Source organism: Danio aesculapii, chromosome 11 (genome assembly GCF_903798145.1).
Source record: "Danio aesculapii chromosome 11, fDanAes4.1, whole genome shotgun sequence".
In the NCBI taxonomy this organism is placed as follows: Eukaryota; Metazoa; Chordata; class Actinopteri; order Cypriniformes; family Danionidae; genus Danio; species Danio aesculapii.
In genome coordinates, this window is record NC_079445.1 from 3,429,180 (window position 1) to 3,449,900 (window position 20,721).

The following is a 20,721-nucleotide window of genomic DNA, read 5'->3' on the forward strand; positions in this document are numbered from 1 at the left end:
CCGCATTCATCTGTGGGAACGCCTCAGGCTGTGGGCGGAGCTTCTGTGATGATGTCATCCACTGTGGGGGGCCTGATATTGAAGACCGTGCTGGATCTCAGGGGCCTGTGGAGTAAATCTCTGGATCAGTGCTGGTGTGGTCATCAGTGCACGCGGTCATCATGTGGACAGCTCTCATCTTTCTCATCCTCAGCCTCGCATCGGGAGCTCTTTCACGTGAGTATTCCTTTTCTTAATTAACAAGAACACAAGTTGAGTGATGGAAATTGGTCATATTAAAATGGACACGAGTATGGTAAGTGAAATGAATGATACTTTTGAAGTAATGAAGGATATAAAAATATATATATATTTTTTAGAATGTGGAAAATGGTTACATTGTTTTAGACCTCTCTAAAAAAATACTTGGTGGTTGTAACCCAATGTTGGGTCAAAAATGGACAAACCAGCCCAAATGTTGGGTTATTATGTGTAATTTATATTTAATTGAAAAATTGAACCCAACATTGGCCTTGTCTGTATTTGACCCAACATTGGGTTAAAAAAATGGATTTTAGGATTTTGATTTAACCCAACCACCATAATGCATTTTATTATTTAAAGATGGATGTAGACATTCTACAATGGGTTTAAACTGCTGCCGTTTTGTGTTCGCTTTATCAAAAAGTGCAAACTTTGACTTAACGAATAACCACAACTGAAAACCGTATCATCTGTGTTTAACCTTTAATTCAAAGTTCAAAGATCCTGTATAAAAAAACCCAGCAGCACTTCAGTTTTGTTTTTTTTAACGAGTATTTCAATGAGCTATACAGGATCGAAGAGGGTTGCTAGAGGGGATACAGCTGTGGCCTGAAGTTAACAAGAATTATTTGTTTTATTTATTAAATAACCCATTCATTGTATTTTATTAATGTCTACCCATCGTCACGGTGGCGCAGTGGGTATCATGATCGCCTCATAGCAAGAAGGTCGCTGGTTCGAGCCTCGGCTGGGTCAGTTGGCATTTCTAAATTGGCCGTAGTGTATGTGTGTGATTGCAAGTGTATGGGTGTTTCCCAGTGTTGGGTTGCGGCTGGAAGGGCATCCGCCATGTAAAACATATGCTGGATAAGTTGGCGGTTCATTCCGCTGTGGCAACCCTTGATTAATAAAGGGACTAAGACCGAAAAGAAAGCGAATGAATGTCTACCGCAACCCTGAAAGTTTGCTTCTAAACTGGAAAATGGCTGCATTGCTTTACAAACAGTACTTGTACATTTTAAAAAATGCTGGGTTGTTGTAACACAATGTAGGATCGAATATGGACAAACCAACCCAAATGTTGAGTTAAGAAGTGTCATTTATATTTAGTTATAAAGAGTAAACCCAACATTGGCTTTTTCTATATTTGACTCAATATTGGGTAAAAACAGCATTTGTATAGTACAGAAAGTTCATTTGAATAGGATTTTTATTTAAACTAACTACCGTAATGCATTTTTTATAATTAAAAGATGGATGTAGACATGCAATTAAATTGCATTAATAGCAATTAGGAATGCTTTACACTTTCAAAAAATACTGGGATGTTTTTCAACCCAAATTGGACAGTTCCCAACCCAAATATTGGGCTGAAATTGGTCAAATTGAATTTCAAAAATTATCAAAACGGTTGGTTTTGTTCATAAATGGAGTTTAAACTGCAGCCATTTTGTGTTAGCTTTACCAACAAGTGCAAACATTGACCTAACTAATATCCACAACTGAATCCCGTATCACTGTTGTGTTTAACGGTTTAACCTCTAATTTAGCGAATAACCATATATGGTATTTTAAGTTTTAAAAGTTTAAAGGTCCTATAACAACCCCCAGCAGCACTTCAGGGTCTTTTTCACTGAGTATTTCAATGAGTGCGCTATAAAGGGTCAGAGAGGGTTGCTGCTAGAACGGATACAGCTCTGGTCAATAGAGAAATACTCATACTATTTATCAAAATACCCATTAATTGTATTACATTAATGTCTGGAAAATGGTTGCATTGCTTTACAAACAGTGCTTGTACACTTTAAAAAATACTGGGTTGTCTTTAATCAAAGTTGGGTCAAGTATAGATATGGGTTATGGGTTGTTGCTAGAAGGGATAAAGCTGTGGCCAGTGGTTAATGAGAATTATTCATATTATTTATTATTATAATATTATACATTATAAATTATATTATTATTTTATTACCCATTAATTGTATTTTATTAATGTCTACCCCAACCTTAAACCCAACCATCACAGTAATGTAATTATACAGGTTATTATTCATGTTATTTATTAAATTACACATTAAATTAGTATTTTATTAATGTCTACCCCAACCCAAACGCTCACAGTAATGTAAAAATGGTTATTGTTATACAGTCTCACAAAAATTCAGCAACATTAAAGAAAGTATCCGCAGCTGTATCCCTTCTAGACTTCACCCTCAAAGAGGCCTGTCGTAAAGCACTCAGTGATAACTCAAACTCTTCGTAATGGTTACTATTGTAACGCATGGCTCCAGCAACAGGTTGTTTTCTGGAAATACTGATTTGGCTGAAACTTCTGCCTAAAAAATGTTAAATGTAAATATCAAGACTAGAGGAAAGGTTGAGCGTCTGTGTGGGATCTGAGCTCATTCCAGCAGTGCGGATTACAGTCAGACGCTCAGCTGAAAGTCACATGAAAGAGATTGAGTGGGATTGTGGAGGTCGTGTGATCCATTCCCTCATTCACATGCTTTTTCATCCTAGGCCTTCGTGAACTTTTATGACGGCAACCTTTAGCAATTCAAGTGCCTCATTAAACTCAAGAGTCTGAAATATTTATCATTCCATAACATCTAGAAGAGTACAGGGCAGTAGATTAAGAATTATTATAGTTGAAGTCAAAATTATTCGCCCTCCTGTGAATTTAGCTGTCTTTTCCAAATATTGCCCAAATGATCTTTAACAGAGCAAGGAATTTTTCACAGTATTTCCTATAATATTTTTTCTTCTGGAAAAAGTCTTATTTGTTTTATTTCAGCTAGAATATAAAGAGTTTTTAATAAATTTTTTAACTATTATAAGGTCAATATTATTAGCTTCCTTTGATTGTCTACAGAACAAACCACTGTTATACAATGACTTGTCTAATTACCCTAACTTACCATACCATAGCCATAAAAATGAGACCACCTTCACTATTTTTCTTCCTCTTTGCAGAATCCAGAACTCGATTTGCACGTTATCGTTCATGGAATTCACAGATGTATCCGGTCTGGAGGGACGGAGACCCCCGATACAGAGACTGCTGGAAAGGTACAGTATTTGATGAGTGTTGATTGTACATATTAGAAAAATATGGCACAAAGTATTAATGTAAAAGCATCAAGATATATATATATATATATATATATATATATATATATATATATATATATATATATATATATATATATTATATATAAAGAAATTCTCTCACACACACATGTACAGCTATCCTTATAGGGACTTCACATGGATGTAATGATTTTGATTCTGTACAGACTGTATTCTGTTCTATTCTCTTCGATCCAACGCTCACAGGAATCAATCTGCAATTTTACATTTTCAAATTTTATTTATGAGCCATTTTCCTCAAAGGATTTTGAAAAAAGTCCCCCGAACAAGACGAAAATAAATGTGTTATTACTATACTTGTGGGGACATTTGGCACTCACACATACATTTTATCGTTTTCCAATATTAATATCTTAACTTTCTTAAATCAAGGTTAATATAGTTAGGTACGATGTACAGGCTTGTTTTCCGTAATTGATAAAATTAAGCGAGTTTCTGCTAAATATTAAGTAAATAAATATTTCCAGTTTATGCCTTTTCCTTTTGACTTGTTTTATTTTCTGATGGATTTTTTTTCCTCATATCACATAATAAAAAAAAAATTTCATTTTCATTCTCCCATGTTTTTATTTATTAAGGCAAGTGGTAACTTTATTTTGATGGTCCATTTGAGTATTAGTAGACTGTCTGCTTAATATCTGTTGATACAGACATTCAACAGACATTCAACTGACTATAAGAAACTTTGCAAGTACATGTCAACTTACACTAACCCTAACCCCAACCTAACAGTCTACTTATAATCTAATGAGAATTAGTTGGCATGTAGATGCAATGTAACTTAATTCAACAAACGGACCATCAAAATAAAGTGTGACCCGGCAGTTAAAAAAGCTTTTAACAGTTAATATTATTAGTAACTAATAAAGCTATGCTACCTAATAACCTTAACTTTTTTTTTTTTTTATTTTAATTGTAATGCAATAATGTGCACCATTTGTAAAGCTGCTTATTGTGTGAAACGTGCTAATACAAATAAACTTGAAATGAAATAAACTTGAAATGTTTTCAGTATTTTTACAATCATCCATTCAAAGTAAATACTAAAACATTTTGTGTCTTTAAATCCTTTTCTCCTCAGGCGGCGAGGTGACGTTTGAAGTCAGAAGTGATTCTCCAACACTGACTGGAGCAAAAGCCTCTTTCAACATCGATGTTCGTTTCCCGCAGAACCAGACGGTTCTTCCTGATGGACAGGTGGTGTGGGCCAGGAACTGCACTGTTAATGGTTGGTCATATTTGTTTACTTTCATTTTATTCCTCCAATACCTCTGATTGCTGTAATAAATTCATGAAGCAAATAGATGTTAAGAATAATATAGATGATTTAGATCTTTATATAAAGTAAATTATGTAAATGGGTCACAGTGGTCCACATCAGATATACCAAAGTAGTTTTATATACATAGAAAGCATATTAAATAAAAGTAAAGAGTCTAGCCCAATGCTGACAAATGGGTAAAATCAATTAGTGGTGTATATATATATATACATATATATATATATATATATATATATATATAGATAGATAGATAGATAGATAGATAGATAGAGATATAGATAGATAGATAGAGATATAGATAGATAGATAGATAGATAGATAGATAGATAGATAGATAGATAGATAGATAGATAGATAGAGATGGCACGATAGATAGATAGATGGATGGATGGATGGATGGATATAGATATAGAGATATATATACTAATGCCCGATACTCAACATTAACCAAGCCTTTAGTAGTTTGAAGGATATCTGCAAAGCATAAAGGTTTAAAAATGATTATTACTATGTATTTATGGACCCAAACCACTATAGAATCCTTAAATACACTCAATATCTAATGAACTTTTTAGTGGGTGCCTCTTTACCATAAATCTTGGTTAAAAAAATATATATGATGAAAAGCAGAAGAAATAAGTGCTTGCTTGTGATTCTTGTTGTTTTAAAAAAAAGATCCACATTTACAATGAAATTACAAATGACAAAAGCGTGTTAATTTTGTGTTTAGGAACATCATATACTATGGGCCAGTCTGTGTACCCTGAATCCAGCATCCCTCAAGACTGGAGCGGTGTTTTTCCTGACAGGACACCCTTCAATAGGACCACCAACAAAAAGCCACGCTTCATCTATGTGTGGAAAACCTGGGGTAAGGAAAGAAAAATCCGGTTCTGGTCTCATATAAAGCTGAAGACAAAATTATTAAAAAATGTATTATTTTGCATATATTTATGAATGTTTTTATTATAAACATATTAGTTTTAATAACTATTTTTTTAATAGCTAATTATTTTATCTCCGCCATGATGACAGTACACAATATTTTACTAGACTGTAAAAAAAAAAATCCTGTTGCCTTAAATTTTAAAGTGGAATCAACCATATGAGTCCATTAAACTTATATTATGTTAAACTGACTTAAAACAGCTTGTGTAACTTATAAAATTAAGTTAGAAGATGATTAACTTAGTTTAATAAGTTATAATGAACTAAAAACATATGTTATCATGACTAATTGATCATATAATTTTTTACAGTGTATTTATTTTGCAAGGCAATGTCTTCTATGTCAGAATGTCTGTCTTTGTATTGGTCTCTATAACCGGCCCCCTGCCAGTTTACACCGTTATATTTCAACACCCCGGGTTATACAGGACAGCAGCATCCTCCGAAATGAGACGCAGATTCAGAGCAATAAAAATTCACATCAGGTGTTTTTTAATTAGCCAATAATATAAATATTCCAAACGTAAACATTAGCTGAGAGGCTTACATTGTAACACCATGTCCTAACAAAAAAGCACATAATCGGTACCTGAAGTCATCGTTGGCAGAGTAGTTTATGCGAGAGCTAGAAACCATTTCGAAAACAGAAGTGATTGTTTGGACAAATTCCTTTAGTGTAGGCTCAATAGTCAGGCTGAGGCATGCTCGCTCATGTTGGTGTCGTCAATCTGGCATCCTGCATTTGCGTGGAGGAGGGGCCAGGTGAAAGTGTTTTGAATTTGAACTGCAATACCTAGTTCAACCACTGGGTGTCAATCTTGTTTACTGCAACTTTAAAGTCCACATAAAGAAGCTGTGACCTTTTTTAATACTTTGAAGCAGTTCATAGAGAAATAATATATTAAATGAAAAAACAGTGGGCGTGGCTTGTTTTTTTCTACTGCGAGCTAATTGGATGTAGTAAAGTAGGGATTTCATTCAGAAAGATAAGGAAAACGGTTTAGGGAGAACTCCTCCTGCTCACCATTTCTGTTTGTTGTCAAAACTGACAGCTGGAGGGGCGTGGTTAAGTATTTTAGCCACGCCCAATACCTATAGAATTTAACCGAAAACAAACAGGAAGTGGATTTTCAGATTTCAATTTTAGATTACAATGAATAGATTAGATTTTTTTTGTTCTTAATGACATGCACAGATGAATTGTTCACCACAAAATTAGCAATAAGAGCTAACAAAATGAATATGGTTAGTTTTGATTTCATATGTACTTTAAAGTTCAATTTAAAGGCTCAAGTAGGTTAAAGGTTTACAGTGGTTTGCTCTGTAGCCAATTGAAAAATTTCTTAAGGGGTCTAATTATATTAGCAGACCTTAGCAGACTTTTCTTAAGTAAATGTTTTATTCTAGCCAAGCTAAAAGAAAAATTTATAGGAAATACTGTGAAAAACATCCTTGCTCTGTTTAACATCAGTTGGGAAATATCTGAAAAAGAAATTTCTTGTGTTTCAGGAAAATACTGGCAGGTGGCTGATGGTCCTTCTTCTCTGCTGAGCATTGAAACAAACAGCGTGCCGCTCGGTTCTTACAGCATGGAAGTGGTTATTTACCACTGCCGCGGCAAAGACAAGTTCATCCCACTCGGTTATGTATCCACTCAGTTCTCCATCACAGGTGTGTTGTTTATGGATTTTAAATTTCCTGCGTCATTTAGAACATTAAAGGGATACTTCACCCAAAAATCTAAATGAACTCAACATTTCCTCACCCACATGTTGTTTCAAACCTTTATGAGTTTAAAATATGACCCATTTAAAGAAAAACATCTCTTTTATAAGGGGTTTAAACAGTCACGTGGCAACAGTCTGTGAATATAACCAGCTTCCAATGTTCAGAATGTATTAATTAAAGTTTTTTTAAATCACACTTGATAAAGACAGTCTGCAGAAACACTTTGATTGACATTCTCCCTTTGTACATGTCATCAGAGGAAGGCCCCGCCCACTAGTGACCATGTCTCCCTCATTAGCATAGGATGTTAGTCTTGTTTTTGAATGTGCCACCATGCTGACACAAGCATTTGTAGCTCCGCCCTCTTTTGAAAAGAGCACAATCTCATTTGAATTTAAAGCGACAGTCACCAAAACAGTACAATTAGGATCAAAGCCTAAAAGGGACAGTTTCAGAGTTATAAAACATTATTTGTGGGTTATTTTGAGCTGAAACACACTCTAGGGACATCAGAGACTTACTTTACATCTAAAAAGGAGCAAAATATGTCCCCTTTATAATAAAAACCACATTGAGAGATAGTTTTCACTTAACTCTCTGGTTATAGTTGTTTTGAAAAATATAAACAGATGCTTCAGTATCCTGATAACATATGCATTAACTGTGAATTTACTGTATGTTTGAAGTGTTTACCGCAAATATCACATCCATAACACTGAAATTGCTCATGTGCTATTCTTCTCTAGACCAAATTCCCTTTGCAGTGACTTTGTCCCAAGTGGGTGACATCAACCAGGGCGACCAAAACTTTATTCAGAACCGAGCCGTGGCCTTCAGCATTAATCTGCACGACCCCAGCAGTTATCTCAGCAGCTCAGACATCACCTTCAACTGGGATTTCGGTGACAATAGTGGCACTCTCATCTCTCGGGAAACTACCGTAACCCACACATACCTCACGCCCGGCTCCTTCAGGCCACAGGTGATTTTGATGGCTGCCATCTCAACTGGTTGCCCGCCCAATCCAACTCCAGCAGTCACCGTTGATCCTCCTGCTCCAGTCACAGGTACAATTTTATAATCAACGTTCAAGGCACAATATGTAAAACGGATTAGAGCGGTGTTATATATATATATTTATATAGCTTTATTTGTTGTGAATATGCGCCCTCTAGTGGATAAATGACATACTGTGCCTTTAATTTTGAGTTCTGAAAAGGTTTTAGAATTAAATTCCCATTTCGATCCAAAAATATTCACGAATTTGGTTCCTTCTCCTTTTGTCAGATGAAGGTACAGCATTGGATACCATTGTGGTCACAGTTTCTCCTCAACCTGTTGATGTCATTCCCAATGCAGAGGAGGGAGTAGCAGCCGACGCCACTGATGTTGCTAACGACTTAGCAGTGGCAGAAACGGATACAGTTGACCCAGCAGCCACTGTTGACACAACTGACGCTGTGGCTGAAGCCGACAACACAGCTGTGGTTGAAGTAACTGTAGCGACTGAGGCTGAACTTGCGGCTGAAGTTGAAAACACTGCTACAGATGCATTAGCTACACCAGCAGTTATTGAAGCCGAAGCTGCAGCCGAAGCTGAAAACACTGCTACAGATGCATTAGCTACACCTGCTGTTATTGAAGCCGAAGCTGCAAACATTGCTACAGATGCATTAGCTACACCTACGATTGAAGCTGAACCTGCAGCCGAAGCTGAAAACACTGCTACAGATGCACTAGCTACACCTGCAGTCATTGAAGCTGAAGCCGAAGCTGAAAACATTGCTACCGATGCATTAGCTACACCTGCGGTTACTGACGCCGAACCTGCAGCCGAAGCTCCAGTAGCTGAGATCGATCTGGCAGCCACAGTTCTCCCAGAAGCCCCTGCTGTTGTGGTTGACACCACCTCAGTCCAGACGGCTCTCGAACCAGTGGCCCCGACTGGAGATGCAGTGGTCGCTAATGTTGCAGAAGACACAGTTATCGAAGCCGCTGCTGAAGCCGATGACACAACCAACGCAATCATTGGTGAACTACTTCATATAGATGGCCATAGCTTTATGATGGAATTCATAAACGATTATTTGCAAGATATATTTAATCTGTTTTCATTGGATGCTTTATTTGAAGGTGTGACTAGCATCCCTGAGGCAGCAGTGACAGAGTTGGAAGCCGAATTGGTGGCAGGAACTGAAGCAACACAGGCCGCGCTAATCATTGCAAAACGGCAAGCACCAGAAATGCCAGCAGACACCAGCTGTATGGTTTATCGTTATGGATCCTTCTCTACAACTCTCACAGTTGTCCGTGAGTACTTTTTGTACATACGTAAACAATGTTTAGCTAGCATACATATAGTTGAAGCCAAAAATTATTAGCCAACATGTGAAATTGTAATTCTTTTTTAAATATTTCCCAAGCGCTAGGACATTTTCACAATATTTCCTATAATATTTTTTCTTCCCAAGAAAGCCTTTTATTTTTGGCTCAAATAAAAGTATTATATATATATTATTATATATTATTTATATAACAATATTATTAGCCCACTTTTCTTTTCGATTGGCTACAGGATAAACCACTTACTCATGCATTATGACAATCCAGTCTTTAAGCCATAAACTTTTCAAGATTTAACCCTGAGAGCATATTTTGTAAAATTAAATGACAGATTGCTGTCAAATAACATGAAATTATCTGACGATAATGACCTAACATCCAGATTTTCTAACATTCAAGGTTTACATGAGTATTTATTTGGTTCAATAATTAACTCAGAATTTAGTAGCAAGACTTTTCTAGTTGTTTTCTGCAGTTTTAATCAAGTCAAATTTAAGACCCTTTTAAGACCATCATGAATTAAATTTTAGACTTATGCAGGGCTAAACACTAATGATTATTTCTAATGGCCTGGTCGGTTGCCAGAAAAAAAAAAAAAACAAATGTAATGTAATTAAATCGCTATTTCTAGCAATATATATTAATGTGTCAAAACAAGAAAACTGGTTGTATATACTTTTTTCAACATTATATTTTTTAATGACTAGTTTAACATTGATAAAAGTTCATTTATTTTGGAGATAATGACTTAAAAAATATTACATTTGTCAATGTAAAATATACATTTGTTGACATTTGGACCAAATTGATTGAGTATAATGTATCATGTAAAGTGATATGTGGCTCTGTTATTATCATGAGGAATTGTGTAATTGTTTTTAGTTTTCTTTCCTTGATAAGGGAATTTAAATTAGAGAAATTACTATTAAAAAAAAAGTCGAACAGCTAATGTAAATTGGATTTTTTTTTTAGATGGATTTGTTTTGAAAAAAAGTTTTGAGATGGATTGTTGGTGATTAAATGGATGTCAGACTGATAGGGTAGCTTTACTTTGATAGAGGAAAATTAATACCTGTTTAAAATTATTTAAGACCTACAAGACAATATTTCAGGCGATGCAGTGGCGCAATAGGTAGTGCTGTCGCCTCACAGCAAGAAGGTCGCTTGTGTGGAGTTTGCATGTTCTCCCTGCGTTCGTGTGGGTTTCCCCCACAGTTCAAAGACATGCGGTACAGGTGAATTGGGTAGGCTAAATTGTCCGTAGTGTATGAGTGTGTGTGGATGTTTCCCAAAGATGGGTTGCGGCTGGAAGGGCATCCGCTGCGTAAAACGTGCTGGATAAGTTGGCTGTTCATTCCGCTGTGGTGACCCCGGATTAATAAAGGGACTAAGGCGAAAAGAAAAGGAATGAATGAAGACAATATTTCAGTGACTTTAAGGCTGAAATTTTGATTTTGAAATTTAAGACTTTATAAGACCCCGCAGGGACCCTGCTTTTTATAGGCTATACTAGTGTTTTCCATCAAAACTAATAATAACAATAATCTAGAATTGGGTATCATCAGTGAAAATTGACTCCATGTTTCTTTTCTAACATCTGCAAATGCTAGCATGTATAGCACTAATGTCAATGGTCCTAGGACTGGCCCTTGCGGTACTCCACACTAGAATTTGTGATTAATATGGTAACTTCATTTACTTCTAGAAATTGATAGCAGTTAAATAAATATTTAAATCTTGCCAATGCAATCGCAGTAACAACAACATAACAATATTAGCATATATATTTGGCAATAATAACACTAAGAGAGATGTGCCATTTCGTGTCTAAAAGAAATGTCGCAGATACTATTTCTGTATCTTTTTCGTGTCGCAGATACTTTTTCTTTCCAAAGAGAAACATAGTTGTGAGGATCCCAGTTTTTCTGAGGTAAAGGGCAGATTTGTATTACCTCTGCTTTGACAGCTCACACTTCAACACACACACACAAAAAAAAAAAAAAAAAAAAATATATATATATATATATATATATATATATATATATATATATATACATATATATATATATATATATATATCACAGCTTATTTTAATGTACAATCAATCCTATTGACAAACCATTAACTAAGACTACTAGCTCAATAAACTACTAATGTTCTGCTTATTAATAGTTATATTAGGTAGGATTAAGATGAAGAATATCATGCTTTATAAGTACTAATAAACAGTTAATATCTTAATAATAGCCAGGTAACAAGCAAATAGTTATTAATGTGAATTGTTAATTAAACTACTGTTAACAAGAGTTTTCAAATTCAAATTAATGTAGGTGTGGCCTAAAAGAAGCGTGCAAATATGCACAAAATAGTGAGCACTATAACTGTAATTGAGAACCACTGTATTAACAGGCTTTCACATCTATTATTTTATAAATATTGATTATACCTGGGTGGCGCGGTGGGTGGCGCGGTGGGTAGCGCTGTTGCCTCACAGCAAGAAGGTTGCTGGTTCGAGCCTCAACTGGGTCTGTTGACATTTCTGTGTGGACATGCACTATATGTGAATTGGGTAAGCTAAATTGTCCATATGTAAAACATATGTTGGATAATTAGGTGGTTCATTCCGCTGTGGCAACCCCAGATAAATAAAGGGACTAAGCCGAAAAGAAAATTAATGAATGATTATACCTATAAATAAATGACATAATACGTTTAATAAAGACTGTTGTGTAAAATTACAAACACTAAATAGTATGTTGATGGGCGTAAAACAGCCGGTTCATACTGTATACACTGTTTAATATTGTCTTTTTCTATGATTTCAGAGGGAATAGAGAGTGTTGAGATTGTGGAGGTGAATAATGTGGTGATGCTGGCCACAGAGCTGGAGCAGAACGCTGTGGATCTCACAGTCACATGTCAGGGAAGGTAAATATTCATTTATCATCGTTTATTTTACAGACTCCACATACGCGTACTTTGGAAATATGGATTATTTTTTTCACAGTTCAGTCAATTGTATATTTTAATTTCACAGTTTTGACTTTCACAGATAAGAGTTGCAAGATGTTATAGAGGATCTACTATGCTCCTTTTTACAAGATGTAAATTAAGTCTCTGATGTCCCTAGAGCGTCTTTGTGAAGTTTCAGCTCCCACAAATAATGTTTGCTAGCTCTCTGAATCTCACCCTTTTAGGCTTTGACCCTAATTGTGCCGTTTTGATGACTGTCACTTTAAATTTAAATGAGACAGTATGTATCACCATAGCAGCAGATTCAAAACTCTAATGGCAGAGGGCTGCTTCTCACTCAGGGCTGTTTATACTGATGAGGGAGAGATGGTAACTAATGGGCATGGCTTTTACACTCTGATGACACGTACAAAGGCAGAATGTCAATCAAAGTGTTTCTGCAGACTGTTTTTATCAAGTGCGATTATTAAAAAATAGAATTAATTAATTTTACCATAAGAAGCTGGTTATATTCACACACTGTTTCTACACAACTGTGTTTAAACCCCATATAAATTTGATTTTTGCATAATAGGCCCCCTTTAACACTGAGAAGAAAGTCGGAAAATAAAACAATATTACAATTTTTGAGTTCTGTTAGGCATAGGGCCAGACGATATGATAAAAATGCAATCTCGATAATTATTTTCCATATTGAACAATAATGATTTATTTCAATATAAGTTGTTAATACTTACAGATTTAAGAGTATCCCAATAATGACTGAAGCCACAAAAATTAGAGGGTCCATTAAACAGCTTAAGGGTGGCTGAAAATTCGGTACATCTCTAATATCAACACTTTTAGATTCCCATTGTTGCACATTTCTGCTGTGTGATTGGGTCTTGGATCAATCTAGAGTAAAAAGGTCTAGAGCTCATCATTGTTGTTGACATACATTTTATCACGATACGATATAATATCGTTCATCAGCCCAGCCCTAGTTAAGCATAAATGCAATTCTGAGACTAAGTTCAAATTGTGATATTAAAAAAAAAAAAAAAAAGGAAATCTGAATCGTGTATATAAATAATTTTTTTTTTTTATAATATATAATTATTTATAATTTAGAAATAATTATTTGATATATTGTGACAAACTATTAACTCCCCGTCCACATTAAATTATGTTTACATAAGTGATTTAGCATGCATAAAAAGTGTCCACTTTAATGTTACAAATAACTAGAAATAAGAAATTGTGAGGGAAAATACCCAGAATAATAAAGTAAAAAGACTAATTAATGGAAACTAGGCTGTTGCTGCTTGCTCATTTTAAAATGGTAAATTTAAACAGTAGATTATACACTGCATTATATTGATTGTGCACTTACTCATGGACATAATCTGCCATTGGGATGAGTCAAATATTTTTGTTGTCAGATTTTAAGGAAAAACTTACATCAAGAATCATTTTCTAGACAGGTAAAAAATATTGTCTTGTTTTCATTTCTGAAAACGAGACCATTTTTTTAACCTGTCTAGAAAATGATCCTCGATTTAAGAATTTTAAGATGTTTGGACTAGAAACAAGACAATAATATTTTGCAGTGTAGTAAAATATGCTTGACATAACCAATGAGGTTGATTTCTTGGGTCACAGTAGCATATTTGCATTTTCTCAAGCACCAATGAGGTCTGTATTTGCACGTCAAGCATGTATTGTTGAGCTTTTTTCTTTTACGTTACTGTGAATAAATGGCAAAATCAAATATAAACAGATCAAACATTGTTTATGTGGCGGATGTTGCTCTCTCTCGTTAACATGCTTAAATACTTGTGCTACATGACGATATAAAAGCTTTTTATTGTCCCAGTATGAGATTTAAGGTTTGGGACTCTGCTGAAGTCAAAGCATCAGAGTGGACGTTATTCACTATGGTTTTTAATGACGCGTGACTCGCATTGACAGGTGAAAAACCGATCTACGTAATTTGGACATGAGGGCACAGATCTGATTCATATCAGATAAATTTCCACTTATGAACAAGGCCTGAATCTGATTTGAGTTCATCGGAATTTATGTGATTATTTATTTTTTTCTGCTTAAGGATCACGTCTCTGTAAAAAACAAATGAACTTGATATAAATTTCAACTGAACCACTGCAATGTTATTTCTCTGCTTCGTTTGCTTTGCAGTCTGCCAAATCAAGTGTGCACCGTGGTGTCAGACGCAGACTGCATCAGCCCAGTTCAGACCCAATGTAACGACGTGACTCCGGCCCCTGAGTGTCAGATTGTGCTTAGACAGTTTTTCAACAACTCCGGCATCTTCTGCATCAACGTGTCTCTAACCAACGACGTCAGCTTGGCTGTGACCAGTGCAAGGCTCAATGTGGCTATAGGCAAGTGTCATATCAATCCAAAACATAATAAACATTCATTTACCATAACCTGCTTTTGAATTATGATCTCTTTTTAATTCTCTAGACACAAACTCATCGAGGAACACGGCTGGAGCGACACTGGGAGTCCTGTTTTTCGTTTGTGCTTTGGCGGCCATTGCTTTTACATACAAGTAAGACACCAGTATACACAACACATGTTAAAGGGCTGGTTTAACCCAATATGAAAACTCTTTCAATCGCTAGCTTTGGTTACATCCATCTATTTTTATGCGCATTTTGCAATGTTGCATAAATAAATGCTTAATAGAAATGCCAGTTGTCCCTCCAATGAGTTAAAGAGAATAAAATCGTCACTTCCTGATAAACTGGTAACAAAATATAGAAAAGAAAAAATGGAGTTTGCTGCAGTAGAAGCCCCTTTTATATGATTTTTAAAATCATTATATAAGAAAAAAATTGTCTTTTTCTTCTATAATAAATGATTTCACCTCAAAAGACAAAACGCAATGAACATGCAGTAGTTTGTCCATTAATCCTGTCCCCTCATGTCCCATTTTCATCATCACATGATCTGTTAAAACAATGTCACATGACTTTTGCATAAACTATGATGGAAAAACTTTTACTGAATAAATTCCAACACGTGCATTAAAAGTCATGTGATATGTCGGCGCCAGTGGTGTAGTGCGTCGACACATGCACTCCGGTGCTCACGGCGTCCCGGGTTCGATTCCCGCCTCGTGGTCCTATGCCGATCCTTCCCCTCTCTCTGCTCCCCACGCTTTCCAGTCAATACTCTCTACTGTCCTGTCCATTAAAGGTGAAAACCCCTAAAAATTAATTATTATAAAAAGGCATGTGACATTGTTTTAACAGATGTGATGATAAAAATGGGACAGAATTAATGGACAAACCACCACTCGGATGTTATCTATGGGCTTTTTTTTTTTTACAGAGGGATTCTCATGCTAAATGTAACGACAGTACAAAACAGTATTGCTTCTTCTGAATATTTCAGACATGCAGGGTGCGAATTACAGGGGGGTTTGGGGGGGGGGGATTTACCCCCCCTAGTTAAGGTTTGATTCCCCTAAAGCAGTGTTTCCCAACCCTGAAGGCACACCAACAGTACACATTTTCAACCTCTCCCTAATCAAACACACCTGAATCAACTCAGCAGAACATTAGAAAAGACCCTAAAACCTGACACGAATGGGTCAGATAAGGGAGACATACAAAATATGTACTGTTGGTGTGCCTCCAGGAACAGGGTTGAGAAACACTGCCCTAAAGGACGTCAAAACAAGGTGTGGGGAGGTCAGCCCTTTGAATCGGAGAAAAAGTTCACTCTGATCTGTATGTTTAAAATAATAGACATCCATTCGACTACCCTCTATCGCTTCATACCATTGGGAATGCATAATCGCGCCAATCAGTCTATGCCAGAAAACGTCATTCAACAGTCTGAAACCGGCAGATTTAGAGCACCAAAAGACTTCACAAGACTGATTTCTCATGAAATACTGTAGGTGTTTGTTTCTACATAAAGCCTAAAAGAATAGTCAAATTAGATGTATAGTTTGACCTAAAGTAAGACGAAAATAGCTAATCAGGTCAGAATACACTGAATAGCCTATTTAGCAAAACACTGAAAACTTAAATGTATTTTATTAATAAATTAGATGTAATTTAAATAAATACATAAATTTGATTCACTGATGCATGTACACAAACTAACATTACCGATAAAGTTGAACCCTCGATTGTCAATGTATAATTCGCTCACTATGGTCATATTGGATAAGTGGAGCAAAGCCACAACAACTTGATCTTCCATAGTTAAATGAATTTGATAAAGGGTGCACAACATTTACACATTTTTGTGCAGGAAATTGTGATTTACTGATATACTGCAATGGCCCGTTTCAATACAAGATCAATGAATTGTGACGCTCTCGCCGGTGGTGCTATGAACGCACACTAAAGCTGAAGGATCATTTAATTTAATGCTGCATAATTAAATATATATAATGCTCCAAAATTGCATATATTAACCTTTGGGCGATGTTTTTCTTCAGGCGGTTTAAGGAGTACCATCCACTGAGAGAGGAAAACGAGGGCAGCGGTTTTGCCTCAGGAATAAGCGCAGTGCCTTCAATGCTGTGGAGCTTTCTGAACCGGAGATCCACTGCGGAGAGCCGTCCACTTCTGCTGGGACGCGTGGTGTGAAAACAGCCATAACGCATCACCTGTACAGTCTCCTGATAAGAAAATTAAACAGGCCTATTAGCAAGAGGGCCTTATTGTACTGTAATAATAACAAAAATGTCATATGCAACGTGAACTGAGTAAACTAAATAAAGTATGGCAGTTGCATATGTTGTAAAAACAGATACTTCTGCTTCATTTGGTCCACAGTCGCACTACAAAAAAATGCTTTTATAACGTTGTTTTTTCTTGCTTAAAAAAAAAATGAAAGTTTTTCCTTAAAATAAACTAATTAATCTAAAAACAGGTTTAATTTGTTTATCTTGCTTAATTTTGGCAGTTTTTTTTTTCCTAGAAACAAGATGGATTTTTTTTTTTATTTGTCTAGAACAGAGATACCCAAACCAAGGCCAAAGTTGACCCATGGTAACCTTTGATTTGGCCCTCCAGCCCATCTGAAAAGAGAGGGAGGATGATGGGGGATGTTTAGAGATTCTCTTTTCAAATCTAAATGTAATCTTTTGTTTGTTTTATTGTTAAGAGCTAACTGAAATTAAATGTTTCAATTAAATATTGTTAATGAATCAGATTTAGTTTAAATGTACATACCTGATGGATAGAAGACAATGCAGAGACTTTGGTTAGCAAATCAAGGCAAAGGCAGATTCTGCTTGACTAGTGTATTCAGCATTGAACTCCACTGTTATGTTTTTACTGCGATACGTTATACTGCTTTAGTTAATATCATTAGTAATGTTTTTAATTCACTTTTAAATATTATTAAATAATTTAGGAGATTACCCATGGCAACTTTAATTTAATATAGTTTGGCATATTTACCTTCGGCCCACGGCTCATAATGATATTTGGTTTTTGGCCCTTTATAGCAAACAGTTTGGGCACCCCTGTTCTAGATAAAGCTTCTTGATGAAATAGTTTAGTTTTAGATATTTGAAACCAGACAAAATCTCTAAGCAAGAAAAGATTTTTTTATTTTACAGTACTAGAAAGACCCTTGGTGTTACTCAATATTAATAAATTTAAGATATGCATTTCAGAAGTAAGGTAACTAAGACGTTTACTTGCGTTATTTAGAGAAGGTTCACTGCAAATAACGCTTATAAAGAGTTTTTGTCTCGCCTCTTGACCAAATATCTAAAACAAATCTTAAATCAAGAAGCACTTTCTTCTAGACAAGTAAAAATGACTCTTGTTTTCAGAAAAGTCAAGTGACCTGAAGTGAGTTTTTCCTTAAAACAAGCAAAATATTCTTAAACTTTTCCTTAAAACAAGCAAAATTATAAGCAAAATAATCTTGTTTTTGGTTTGAAATAAAATTATTTAGCTTGTTATGAGGAAAAAATTTATTTAACAATAATTAATTTTGACCTAATATTTCTGAAAACATTTTTATTTTTATTTTACTTGTCTAGAGTAATTGATTTAAGAATGTTTAGATATGTGGACTAGAAACAAAAACTCCAAGTAAGAAAAGCATTTTTTACTTTCAGTACTAGAAAGACCCTTGGTGTTAAGCAGTATTAACAAATTAAAAATATGCATTTCAAAGTTAATGAAACTAAGACGTTTAGTTGCATTATTTAGAGAAGGTACACTGCAAATAATGCTTATTTAGAGTTTTTGTCTTGTTTTTAGTCCAAATATCTAAAACAAAATAATCTTAAATCAAAAAGCATTTTCTTCTAGACAAGCATTTCTGTTTTCAGAAATAAGTCTAATTGAAGTAAGCTTTTCCTTAAAACAAGCAAAATTATAAGCAAAATAATCTTGTTTTTGGTTTAAAATAACATTATTTAGCTTGTTTTAAGGAAAAACTCGCTCAATTTTGACCTAATATTTCTGAAAACAAAACATTTTTTTTTACTTGTCTAGAAAATGCTTCTTGATTTTAGAATGTTTAAATATTTGGACAAGAAACAAGACAAAAAAAACGGTGAAAGAAAATCATTTTTTGCAGTGTTAAGGAAAAGAGTACAAAAGGGGAAAAGTAAAATACTGTATTTAAAAACATTAAAGATTATTAACAGCAAATAAATAAAGAAAGCTCGTGTTTTAGCTTTTATACGACCTTCTAAAAGTGTTATGAATTGATATTAACATTAACTATGTAAATTGATATTAACATTAATTACTAAAAATATAATGTATCAGCCCACTTTAATTATAGAACTATTAACTACTTTTACTCCATTGTAGAACCTCAATATAATTTGCAGGAGTATGTTTTAATTTATAACCCCTAAATAAAAACGTTTCCCATCTCTCGACTGCTTTTGTCCCGTTCACTTTACTAATGCCGGTGTCATGAGAAATTGAGTCCCCAACATGAGAATTGGGTCCACCTATCCGCCTGATTGATCCAATTGTTTCACTGGAGTTGTAATAGGTATAGTCTGTAGCACCTAATTACAAAGTCTCAGCGTTACAACTATTAATTCTGTGAAATCACGTTATAATTTGTACAAGTTAAAAAGCGTAATAATGACCATTTCAATTCAAGTTTCTTTGTATGGCGCTTTTCTCAATAAGTATCGTTCCTGAGCAGCTTTACGAAAAGGTGGACATTATTACTACATTACAGTCAAAATAAGAAAAGTTAAGGAGTTGTGTATAGGTTGGGTGGTATATAAACATAGTTAACCTGCAGTTATACAGTATATGTAGTCCTTCTAAAATAGTGATGTCTATGTGTATAATACATGTGGGGTTTTTTTGTATGCAAATACCGAAAAGCTGTCGTAACTAAATCTGCAACTAACTCAACTCCAGCCAGGGGATCACAGAAATGTCATATTAGAAATAAATCAAGAAATATCCTATTAGCTTATCCACATTTATTTAGCAAAACATTGTTTACAGAGATTTACCTAAATTGTCCTTTTTGTAATGAATGCTTTATACTTATTTTGGCATTCTGCATACTCAAATTATGGTGTGAGGCTCAATCAAAATATTGATCAAAACCTCTCTTACTGTTATGGGGAAATGTACATTTTGGCTTTTACTGTCTATCATAACCAAAAAGAAATTAAATTTTACTTAATTTATTTATATTATTCACTAAATTTTACATTCATGAATGTAAATTTACTAATAAGAAACCTCATTTTATGGTTTTGTTGACTGAAATATGCTTATATATATTAGCAGTAGGCCTATCAGAGACACTCTAAACAAGAAAGACAGTATGAACTTTGTATAAACTTTATAATGTATTTATTTGTTTAATACATGTACATTTTGTATATACTTACACATGGGAACTATAAAATAATAATAATATTTCGGAATGCTGAGGGTTTTAATGTAACTATTAACTACTATTTTTTGTTAGTTATAGATAATTGTTATAGTTTAATCAAATTAATAAAATTTTTGGAAATCCCCTCATTGTCGTAAAGGTCTAGAAGGGATACAGCTGCAGATACATCAACATACTTT

General features: G+C 34.7%; 1 protein-coding gene and 1 long non-coding RNA gene across 2 annotated transcripts in view; one reads left to right on the forward strand and one right to left on the reverse strand.

Annotated features, from left to right (window-relative positions):
• pmela (premelanosome protein a) lies at positions 1-17,280 on the forward strand. The gene is made up of 12 exons (XM_056468002.1): positions 1-216; positions 3,214-3,309; positions 4,472-4,618; positions 5,403-5,543; positions 7,130-7,291; positions 8,095-8,415; positions 8,636-9,379; positions 9,482-9,658; positions 12,517-12,619; positions 14,843-15,048; positions 15,134-15,221; positions 17,130-17,280. The coding sequence occupies exons 1-12, from the start codon at positions 162-164 to the stop codon at positions 17,278-17,280; spliced, it is 2,391 nt and encodes a 796-aa protein (XP_056323977.1). The 5' UTR covers positions 1-161.
• The window catches only part of LOC130237155 (uncharacterized), a 23,910-nt gene continuing 8,638 nt past the window's right edge, over positions 5,450-20,721 (reverse strand). The window contains exons 3-4 of the long non-coding RNA XR_008838522.1: positions 17,107-17,312; positions 5,450-5,538 (exon numbers count right to left, since the gene is read on the reverse strand). This is a non-coding gene — a long non-coding RNA (uncharacterized LOC130237155). The remainder of the gene's footprint in view (positions 5,539-17,106; positions 17,313-20,721) is intronic.

Bases quoted from the DNA above. Each gene is read 5' to 3' on its own strand.
- pmela (XM_056468002.1), top strand. From the start codon at position 162: ATGTGGACAGCTCTCATCTTTCTCATCCTCAGCCTCGCATCGGGAGCT. The intron at 217-3,213 runs GTGAGTATTCCT...TCCTCTTTGCAG, and splicing joins CGCATCGGGAGCTCTTTCAC to AATCCAGAACTCGATTTGCA. The intron at 5,544-7,129 runs GTAAGGAAAGAA...CTTGTGTTTCAG, and splicing joins CTATGTGTGGAAAACCTGGG to GAAAATACTGGCAGGTGGCT.